Here is an 11,708-nt window from a genome sequence, read left to right as displayed (position 1 = left end):
AACGGTCCCTGTCTATTTCAATTTAAAACTACTTAGATGTGTGAGAGAAGGGACTGTGGTACACGACCCTCATCACTTTGGATTTGATAAAATAAATTTTTAGATTGGACAACGCGCCATAAATTTCAATTTCGCATAGCAGATTTGGGAGAGAAATAAGGGGGTTTGCAAGTAAAAACATCGTATCATCTGCATACGCTGAAATTTATTCCAGCTGCATCCTCTGCAAGTTGGGAATACTTGACTTGGTAAGGCTAAGTTCATACTAGTGATCTGCAGTGGACCACTTTGCTGTCAGGCGGTCAGTAGGTGACTGCCACCCCCTAAATGCCTGTTTTTTGTTCGGTTCTTTAAATTGTGACTGATTCATTGCAGCTGCGAGCCAAGCGCTTGGCTCTCGAATGTACCACAGCCCCATTGACTTAAAAAGAGAAGTAGGGTTTTTTTTTGTTTGTTTTTTTATTTATTTACCCATTATACTTACCTAGGTGGATACAGCATTGGACCCCAATGCTGTATCTGTCCCCTGGCACCTCTGCACTGAGAACCGAGTGATCGAGCACCGCCGATTGCTCGGTTCTCTCAACTCCCCAAGTAGAGAGCTGCTGCCCTTCAGTCAGCAGCTCTCCGCTCTGCCCCCTGTCCTTGCTCATTGGAGCACTGCGCTGTGGAGGGGCGGGAAGCGGCCGTTTCATTCTCTGAGAAGCTTGCAGAGTGGCTGAGACGGGTATCAGTCCAGGCACGTGGCGGATCCAGACTTTTATTGTCGGGAAGAAATGGTACCTGGCCTGATTCCAGTGACATCAGACAGCAGACTTCAGACCACTCTCCGCTGAAAGAGGAGGAGAAGCCCAGCCAAATGAGCTCAGGCTGGACTTCTCCTTTAACTTCTCTAATTTGGCAGGCAGTGCTGCCTGTGAAGACCGCAATAAATTTACAGAATCAATAAATCCTAAATAATCATCATCATGGCCACACCATGTGAACAGCCTACTCCAGCTGTATTGTAGACTTTAGGTGGGCTGTCGGGAGGTGGTAAAATTGCAGTCTACATCTGTGCTATACTTTAGCAGTTGTGGATGCACTGATGCCTAAAAGAGGCAAAAATTACTGATAAGTGTGACCATCGAAAAAATGCTGCCCGTTATTGGGTTTTGTACTGGAAGTGAACACATGTAATAACCTTCTGTTAAAAGTTTGCAGTGCTGCATATTACAATGTAAAATAACAAATGTATTAACGTATATTACTTTTAGGTAGCCCATTCATTTGGCTGGGTTGCCTTCTTGGGGGGGGGGGGGGGGGGGGGGGAAGCGAGTGCGCAGTTTCTACTTCCAGTATATCTTGTATTCAGGTACTGTGTTGCTGCACTGTTGATGGTTATTTTGGATAAAGCACAGGTGGTCAGATAACATAAGCTAGAGATCTGCTTCTGCCTGAAAGTGCACCCATGCCCAGATTGTGGACAATAAGGTGTTTACATATTCTGAGCAAGCAATAAAAAGAGCCATCATTTACCTCTATAGGCGCTAGTACTGTGGAGAAATGCATTTTCAAAATTAATAACAAGCGCTGAAATCACACTTTGATATTTACTGAAGGATGTCAGTACAGCCACTGTACTTCTTGCAAGATCATTGCACTTAAAAAAAGACAACGAATACAGCACGTTTTTGCCACGGTCTTTATGATAAAACAAAATGCAAATAAATCATGTCTATCCAATGCATAAAAGAGATTTACAAAAAAAGGGAAACGCAGAAATGGCGCCCTGATAGTAAAATATAAACCTATCAAATATACATATAAACCAGTTACAATAACACAGCAATTTCCTTTACACATGTACAGAATCCGCCTCTTATTTACACATTGAGATGGACTAAATTTTCACCCCTTCTTCATAAAACAGATGGTGAAGGTCTATTTTCTAGAAAGAGAAGAAATAGATTATTATCAGGGGCTGTTCGTAAGGAATGCGTTTATTATGAGTTCAAACCTCCCAAATAGTGTGTGTATACCCAATTTTTTTCTTACATTTTGGTTGGAGTGCTAAAACATTAAAACCCATATTGGGATATTTTTATTGCCATTTGTGTCCTGCTGGGGAGATTTCCCCATCACTTCCTGTTCCGTCTGGACACAAAAAGAAACGAGGAAACATCTCCAAAAGGAGATCTCCAAATGAGAGTTCCCATTATCCTGCTTCAAATTTTCTGGTCACTGCAGTAAAAAACTGTTAATTCAAACAAACGTTCTTAAAATGCTAAATATTTACAAAATTCTACTAGTGTATACCTAGCACCAATTAAAACTAAAAATCCAAAATCTTTTGCATATGTATATACTTTACAGGAGGTGTCCAACCTTTTGACTTTTCTGGCCCACATTGGTAGAAGAATTGTCTTTGGCCACACATAAAATGAGAGTGGATTTGATTTAAATCAAGTCAATTTAAATTAGTATTTAAATCGCTAGTAAAAAGGCTTGACTGAAACCGTTAAAGTCCACATTTTTCAATGAGTTAGCGTGACTCAAAATGTGCTCTACCAAACAGTGGAGCAGAACGTTAAGGGTTAAATCAAGAGCAACTGTCATCTCTGTCCCACAGCGGCGCCTCCTCTGACCCGCTGTTGACTCACCGACAGTCCCATTCAGTTTAATGGGATGACTGGTGATGCGGCAGTGACACAAGTAGAGGGACGTGGCGGCAGCAGGTGAGTGGGTGCCCGCTAACAGGCACTGCCATGATGGATCTGAAATGACAGGTGCTCTTTAAATGTAAGGGCTCATTCTTGCTGGTAGTTAGAATGTTTAATATTTGCAAACAAAATGAAGGTTTCCCATTTATAATAAGCTGTCAGGTTAGTAAAACAGCGATATCAGAACTGATTCAATCAGTTTGTAGTGTACATAGAGTTGCAAAACAATGGGATAAAGGAATATTCCTGAACTTTGTCACATGGTTACTGTGAAATTGTGTGAATGCATCAATGCAGTGCATGGTATCTCTGCTTGCAGAGCTGGGATTCATTGAATAAGTTTACCAAAACCGTAAATATTGCAGAATATACAGCCTCATGCTACATAACTCAAAAAAAGGGAAGTGTCCCCCAAGTGGGGTTTTCTGGGCAGCAAAAATTGTAGAGTATTACTACATCGATTAAAATTGTTGCTCTTCATTGATAACAACCATAACAGTTTAGCAGTAACAGTTCTAGTAAAAACTGTGGTACAGGAAATATAAAAAGCCAACACAAATGGGGCTAAACACAATAATACACAATATTAAATTGTCAAAAATGCTGATGATGCACAAATTCTGACGAATTTCGACCTAACGTGGTCATCTTCAGAGGTTTAGTGTGCTGTGGAAAAATTATATATATTAAGATTCAATTTTGTAGACATAATAGTATTGGCAAAACATCTTAATGGGTAATTACCAATCACAAAGTGTTATGGAAATTCTACTAGACCCAAAGTCCTCTAAGAAAAAAAACTTCAGGTCTAGTAGAATTTCCATAACACTGAGATTGGTAATTACACATTAAGATGTTTTGACAATACTATTATGTCTACAACTATGAATCTTAATATATAATTTTTACACAACACACTAATCCTCTGAAGATGACCACGTTAGGTCGAAACGTGGCAGGATTTGTGACAATGAATGTTGTGTATTATAGTGTTTAGCCCTGTTTGTGTTGGCTTTTTATATCTCCTGTACCACCGCTTTTACTAGAACTGACACTGCTAAACTTATGGTTGTTATCAATATAGAACAATTTTAAATCGATGTAGTAATACAATTTTTGCTGCCCAGAAAACCCCACTTGGGGGACACTTCCCTTTTCTTGACACTATTCGGGGTGTACAACATCCTCCTTCTCTCCTATAAGTGCATTTCCCTTCTACATGCTACATAACTAAGCTCCATTTCATGCTGAATAAACAAAATTATTAATGTATCTTAAATAGAACACTATCATTATATAGATTTTTACTCCAAAAGCATTTTATTAAAATAAAATTTGATAAAAATCAAAAAAAAAAAAAAAAAAAAAATCAGATTTAAAAAAAAAATATATATATAAAAATTTGTTTTGATTTTTTAAATAAAAATTATTGATTTTCATCTACCCTGCATAAAATAAAACTAAAAACAAGGATAACTGACGAAGAGAAAAACTTGGGCCGTTTACAAGTTAGAAATTCATTGACATACACAATGTACCCATCTAAGTAATAAACAAAATGACAAAAAAAATTTGGTTGTAAAAGAGAGCAACATGGTCACTAGAGTGATATTTGATTTTGATTTTGATTAACACATTATCTGGTTGGATGAATGTAGTAGCAATTCTCAAGGTGCTCAGTATTTTGGTTAATTAAAGCGGAGAGCTATCCCGGAAGTGGGTGCAGATACCTGTACTGTACAGGTACCTGCACCCCCCTGAAAGGTGCCAATTGTGGCGCCGGAGGGGGGGGAGGATTCCAATGAGCGGAAGGTCCACTTTAGGGTGGACCTCCGCTTTAAAGGGTTTTGCACAGAGTGGCCCTGATCCTCCTTTTCTGGTGTTCCCCCGGCGGCACTCCTGGCCCCTCCTCTTCAGCGAGGGCCCCCACAAAGAGCCACTTTCCATGGGGGCAGTCCTGCGGGCAAGCTCCAGAGTCCTGCTGCAGCAACCATTGACACAGACAGTAGGACTCGGCCCTGTCCCCTGGCTCCCGTCCTCAACGCTGGAACGATCGGGATCAGGCAAGAAAAAAAAAAGGGAGGGGGGGGGGGGGGGTCGGGGGGGGTTCTGCAGCACAGATGGTTTTTCACCTTAACGCATGGAATGCATTAAGGTGAAAAACCAAGACTTTACAACTCCTTTAAAATTTTGTGTTGAGCCACGGATTGGACACCCCTGGTTTATCAGTTCATGTCTGACGGTGCAAAATCCCTTAATAGATAGCAGGGGTCACACGTTGGACAGCCCTGCTTTACCCTCAATGCTTTTCATGCACAAATACTATTTGACTACTTACACTCTTTTGCCACAATAATGGTCATACGTCCATCATTGTACACATACAAAAAGCAGACTGTCAACCCTTCCTGCAGCGAACGGCGTGCTTTTACCTTAAACTTGTGCTGTATGCAAGCAATAAAAATGGAAACAGGCCTTGTATAGAAGGCAACATAAGTTTCCTCAGCATAGCTTTAGTTGGAGAACCCCCCCTCCACCCAGAGTATTGTCTCAAGTGCCTGGTATAGCTAGAATAGGCATACCATCTCCCCTAGGGCTGCACTTGGTGCCTGAGCTACCAAACATCAAGAACTTGCATTTCTGCATAAGGGGGAAATACATGCCGAGGCCTGTGCAAGTGATTTCAAAAACGCTGACATAGACAGAGGAGCTTTAGGGGCTCCAGCAGTGCTCTGGAGGTTGGTGGGCAGGATGACCTGTCATACTAAACACATACAGAAGCTCTTTACAAAGAGCTACAACAATCAGCAATAACTGATACTATAAAAACATAGGAGAAGGACACATTCCCTGCAGACTTTGTAGGAATTAAACACAGTATACGAGTCCTAACCATTCAAAAATAAATTTTCAAATCTACCCACCTTCATCTACCACCTTCATGTCTTCACCTTTCAATGTCACATACAGAGTTGGGAACTCAATTAGTGTCTTGTTCTTGAGATTTTCTCTCAGATTTTTACTGGTGTCCAGCTCATAGAACCTGAAGTATAAAAGTCTCCTGGATTATGCAGAATAAAAGACCATACCCTCAGCTATTATGAAGGAATCAAGCATTAAAATCATGACCATTGTATGGAAGCCTACACACTTCTCTAATAACATTTCCTTTAATGTGTTTGCATTGTTTCACTGATGCATGAAAAATAGGATTTTTATAACAGCTTACCTGTAAAATCCTTTTCTTTGAAGTACATTGCGGGACACAGGGCCATTAGTAGTTACTATGTGGGTTATAGGCCACCTTCAGGTGATGGACTCTGGCACACCCTAAGACAGGAAGTCCACTCCCTATATAACCCCTCCCACTACTAGGAGTACCTTAGTATTTGTAGGAAAGCAATACACGTGTATGCTAGAAAGAGGGGCAGGACCTCTGTGTCCCGTGATGTACTTCAAAGGAAAGGATTTTACAGGTAAGCTGCTATAAAAATCCTATTTTCTTATCGTACGTCAAGGGACAGAGAGCCATAGTAGTTACTATGTGGGATGTCCCATAGCAATGCCAACTGAGGGGAGGGAGACAACAGAATTAGGGGAACATGAGACTAGAGGAGTTATACTGCTGTCTGTAGCACACTCCGCCCAAAGGCGATATCCTCATGCCTTTTTACATTCATCTGATAAAGTCTGGTAAATGTATGGACTGAAGACCAAGTTGAGGCCTTGCAGATTTGAACCATGGAAGCTTGGTGATGCACCCTCACGAAGCACTAACAGCCCTAGTGGGGTGTGCTTTAATATGAAAAGGTGGAGCTTTCCTCCTTAAACCATAAGCTTGAACAATCACTTGTCGAATCCATTTAGAAATAGTAGATTTCGATGCTGCCTGTCCTCTTGGGACCTTAAGGGAACACAAAAAAAAGCATTTGTTTTTTGAATCTGAACAGGCACTCTAAATAGATTTTGACTGCTCTCACCACATCAAGAGAATGTAGTGACTTTTCTTACGCAGAATGGGGTTCTGGGGAAAAAAAAAAAAAATGAAGGTACAAACAATATCCTGGTTTAAATGAAAACCTGAGACTATCCTAGGTAGAAAATTAGGATGAGGACACAAAACAACCTTATCCTTGTGAATAATTAAATATGGCTCTTTACAAGAAAGAGCAGCCAACTCTGATACCGTCTCTTGCAGAAGATATGGCTACCAGAAAAACTAGTTTCCTTGTCATAATAAAGCTGAATAAAGCTACGAACCAAAAAGAGCGTTAAGCAAGTGGTCGCTGAAAAAATACCGATAAGAAACCTGGTCCTTGATAGGTACTCAAGACTGGCTTTATTTCTAATCATCTGTAGAAAGTCAAGGATTCTACCTATATTTCCTGGGGTTCCAACCCCTGGATTCACACTAGGAGACATATGCCTTCCAGACTATAATATATCACTCTGGACGCTGGGTTCCTTGCATTAACCAGAACAGACTACACTTAACCTGACAGCCCACGCTTCTCCAGAATGCAGGTCTCAATCTTCGTTAAATTTAGCGTTTGTAAAGTAGGTTGGAATACCAGACCTTGCGAGAGAAGGTCTGACCGTGGCGGTAGGGTCTATGGGTACCAAGATTTCCTGGGCCACAAGAATCCCCGACTTCCCTTCCTGCTTGATCCTGCAAAGAAGTCGTGGATGCAGGCAGAATAGGAGGGGGATGCATAAATCAGTGAGAACCGATTCCACGGGAATAGCAAGGCATCCGTTCCGCATGCTAGCGGATCCTTTGTTCTTGACACAAAGTTGTCGATTTCTTTGTTAAACCTGGACGCAAAACAGATCTACGTCTGGTATCCCCCATCTTTGACATGAAGATATCATGGTGAAGGAACCATTCTCCCAGGAGCAACTGCTGGCGACTCAAGTAGTCCGAGAATGAAGACTGGCAATGGGCAAAGTACATTGTTTTCTGCCCAAGATAGGATATGATTCACCTTTCTCTGGACCGCACAACTTCTTGTGCCCCCTTGGTGATTAATATAGGCCATTGCTGTGGCACTGTTGGATTGAATCCTGGCAGGACAATTCCGTAAACTGAACATTCAGGCCCTCAGGACCGAGTGCTCTGCCTGAATTTCTAGAATGTTAATGGGCAAGGCCATTTCTGATCTTGGACAGTTGCCTCTTCCAGGACTGCTCCCCAACCAAAAAAAGTTGGCATATGTTGTTACCACTTCCCAGGTAATCGAAGGAAGGATTTTCCCCTTTGCAGATTTTTGGTTTGTAACCATAAACGGAGGCTCCGGTGCACCCAGCCTACAGCACCTGGTATTTCCAGGCGATCTCCCATCCAGGCAATAACCAGGCCTGACCCTACTTAGCCTCCAAGATCCGAGGAGATTGGGCACTTTCACGGTGATGTGGCCATAGGCTTTGGAGTCAGACACAATTTGTAAACACTCAAGGTGGAGTAGCTAGACTGAAAAGCAGAGCTACACACTGAAAATGAAGATTTTCCACCTTGAAAAGTAGATATTACTAATGAGCGAGGAAATAGGCACATGGAGGTATGCATCTTTGATGTCGATTGATACCAGAAGTTCTCCTCGTAGGATGGAAATAACCAATTGGATTGACTCAATGGGGGAAAAAAAAGCAGTTATATTCAGGAATTGAGTTTAGATTTTGGAGATCCAGAATGTCCATTCAGTTTTGGAAAAAAAGGTTTAAACCAAATCCCAACCTCTGCTCTTACATGTGGACCACTATGATCATTTTTTCCCAAAAGACAGAAAGACTTCTTTTTATCTAGATCCTTAGGACCGTTTGATCAGAGAAAACGAGGAGATGGGAACTCTCGGCACTCCAGTTTGTACCTTGGAGCTATTCAGGAATTCCACCATTTGTCTCGAAACTCTTCCTGCCAGATCCTTGGGAAATTCAGAAGACTTCCCCCTATTCGAGCGAGCGGTGGCACCTCCTCATAAGGAGGCTTCAGTATTTTTTAGGTTTCCTCCCCCCAAGACCTTTTTTGTCCCTGGGGTTGACTCTCAGAATTACCTTTTGAACTTGACGGCGGAGGCCGTCGTGACTGCCTGGAGTTTTTAAAATGAAAATACATTTAATCCTTTTCGTAAATGGCAAAGGGGTACTTTTTCCACCTAGAATTTCTTTGGATGTATTATCCAAATCATCCCCAAATATCCATCACAAAAGGAATACTAGCCAGGAACTTCTTGCATGGTGCTTAGCGAAGGGCGCAAGGCCTGAAGGATAGAATCTCTCATAGCAACTATTGCAAACATAAAGCTGCTAGTAGCTTGCCAGATCCTGAGCCTGCTGAGGATAACCTTGAACACCTGTTTAAACTGGTCTCTCAATGATTAACCAATTACTATCAGTGCAGGCTGACAGTCAATCTGCCTGAGACTACTCTAGGTAGAAAATTAGGATGAGGATAGGATGAGGACACAATACAACTTTATCCTTGTAAATAATTAAATATGGCTCTTTACAAGAAAGAGCAGCCAAAAAAAAACGCCTGAAGGACCCCAAGATGGTGAGAAATAAGATTCTCTGGTCTGATGAGACCAAGATAGAACTTTTTGGCATTAATTCTAAGCGATATGTATGGAGAAAAACAGGTACGGCTCATCACCTGTCCAATACAGTCCCAACAGTGAAGCAGGGTGGTGGCAGCATCATGCTGTGGGGTGTTTTTCAGCTGCAGGGACAGGACGACTGGTTGCAATTGAGGGAAAGATGAATGTGGTCAAGTACAGGGATATCCTGGACGAAAACCTTCTCCAGAGTGCTCAGGACCTCAGACTTTGCTGAAGGTTTACCTTCCAACAAGACAATGACTAAGCACACAGCTAAAATAACAAAAGGAGTGGCTACACAATAACTCCGTGACTGTTCTTGAATGGTCCAGTCAGAGCCCTGACTTAAACCTAATTGAGCATCTCTGAAGAGACCTAAAAATGGCTGTCCACCAATGTGTACCATCCAACCTGACAGAACTGGAGAGAATCTGCAAGGAGGAATGGCAGAGGATCCCCAAATCCAGGTGTGAAAAACTTGATGCATCTTTCCCAAAAAGGCTCATGGCTGTAGTAGATCAAAAGGGTGCTTCTACTAAATACTGAGCAAAGGGTCTGAATACTTAGGACCATGTAAGATTTCAGTTTTTCTTTTTTAATAAATCTGCAAAAATGTCAACAATTCTGTGTTTTTCTGTCAATATGGGGTACATTGAGGGAAAAAAAAAATGAACTTAAATAATTTTAGAAAATGGCTGCAACAATATAACAAAGAGTGAAAAATTTAAGGGGGTCTGAATACTTTCAGTCCCCACTGTAAAATATATATATTTTTTTTTTACCACTTGCCGACCGGCTCATGCCATTATACGTTGGCAGAATGGCATGGCTGCACAAAACATTGTATGAGTACATTGTTCCCTTTAAGAGGGCGCTATCGCGGGTACGAGAGCCAGCACGGGAATGTGTTTGCAAACACACAAATCCCTGTTCTGTCAGGGGAGAGGAGACATATTGTTTGTTCCTAGTAAGTAGGAACAACGATATGTCTTCTTCACCAGTCAGTGATGCAATGCTGTACCCAAACAAAATTTGTGTCCTTTTTTCCCACAAAGAGAGCTTTATTTTGATGGTATTTGATTGCCTCTGCGATTTTTATTTTTTGCAATATAAGCGCAAAAAGACCAAAAAATTTAGGCCAAAATGTATTCAGCCACGTCTTTGGTGAAAAAGTCAATAAGCGTATATTTATTGGTTTACGCAAAAGTTAGTGTCTACAAACTAGGGTACATTTTCTGGAATTTATGCAGCTTTTAATTTATGACTGCCCATCTGATTTCTTGAGGTGCTAAAAATGGCAGGGCAGTACAAACCTCAAGGAAATTGCTGAGAGGCATGTTTAGCCCCGAGTATAGGGATACCACATGTGTGAGACTTTTTGGGAGCCTAGCCACGTACAAGACCCCGAAAACCAAGCACCACCTTCAGGCTGTCTAAGGGCGTAAAATGGTGATTTCACTTCCTTACAACCCATCAGTTTCGGAGGTCATGAAATGTCAAGCTAGAACAACCCCCCCCCAAAAGACCCCATTTTGGAAAGACACTTTAAGCTATTTGCTGAGAGGCATGTTGAGTCCATAGAATGTTTTATATTTTGCCACAAGTTTCCATTTACTCCGTGTAACATCATCTTTCACATTACACAAAACAAAAAATGGGATAACTTTATCAAATAAATTGCGTTTGAAAGACAGTTGCGCAAATACAGTGTGACATAAAATATTGAAATAATCACCATTTTATTCTATAGGGTCTCTGCTAAAAATATATGTTTGAGGGTTCTAAGCAATTTTCTAGTAAAAAAAAGTTGATTTTTACATGTGAGAAGTGTCAGAATTGGCCGGTATTAAAAGTTGGTTAACAGGGTCGCACCTATGACATGCTCACCTCACAGTTTTTAAGTCACATATTGCTATAGCTTACCTCTTTGGACCAGGTGCTTTCTTTTCTGCCTCCATAAAGACCTTCACATCACAAGAAGATCCCACATAAGCTTTTAACCTGTAAAACCAAGTTCTGGAATCACAACACACTCAAAAAAACTGCAACCAAAGCTTGAAAGACCTGGGGTAGTATTGATTTCATAAATCTAGACAATAAGAGTCCATTTAACACAAATTACAAAACAGCTTCTCGCCTTGGTTGATTCTGCAGGCTTTTTTTGTGATCATTTTTCCTTTTTATATTTTTAATTATTTTTAGCCCACAGAAAAACTAGCTACTAGGGGGGGGGGGACTCCACACACAATACACACATTTGAGTATTTTCGCACGTGTGTTTGGTTTAAAAATAACAAACAAGTTACTTACCTGCTCAGTGCAGTGGTTTTGCACAGAGCAGCCCAGATTCTCCACTTTTTTGGGTCCCTTGCCGTTGCTTTTGCCAACCCTCCTTCCTGTTGAAGGGCATCAC

The 11,708-nt window shown here is 41.3% G+C and overlaps 1 protein-coding gene across 2 annotated transcripts in view; it reads right to left on the bottom strand.

Annotated features, from left to right (window-relative positions):
• Positions 1 to 1,670: 1,670 nt before the first annotated feature.
• The window catches only part of ZNHIT6 (zinc finger HIT-type containing 6), a 53,673-nt gene continuing 43,635 nt past the window's right edge, over positions 1,671 to 11,708 (bottom strand). Inside the window, exons 8-10 of one of the 2 annotated variants that reach the window (XM_077450313.1) lie at positions 11,219 to 11,296; positions 5,623 to 5,745; positions 1,671 to 1,923 (exon numbers count right to left, since the gene is read on the bottom strand). In XM_077450313.1, coding sequence (XP_077306439.1) covers positions 1,902 to 1,923; positions 5,623 to 5,745; positions 11,219 to 11,296 — 223 coding nt within the window. In that variant the 3' untranslated portion in view covers positions 1,671 to 1,901. Of the gene's footprint in view, positions 1,931 to 5,622; positions 5,746 to 11,218; positions 11,297 to 11,708 lie in introns of both variants that reach the window. The other variant, XM_077450312.1, reaches the window with a different exon arrangement.

The sequence above is a fragment of the Lithobates pipiens genome, unplaced genomic scaffold (assembly GCF_037356315.1).
Source record: "Lithobates pipiens isolate NorthernLeopardFrog02 unplaced genomic scaffold, aLitPip1_a1.2 Scaffold_23, whole genome shotgun sequence".
NCBI classification, from domain to species: Eukaryota; Metazoa; Chordata; class Amphibia; order Anura; family Ranidae; genus Lithobates; species Lithobates pipiens.
This window is presented reverse-complemented; position numbering and strand designations above follow the sequence as displayed.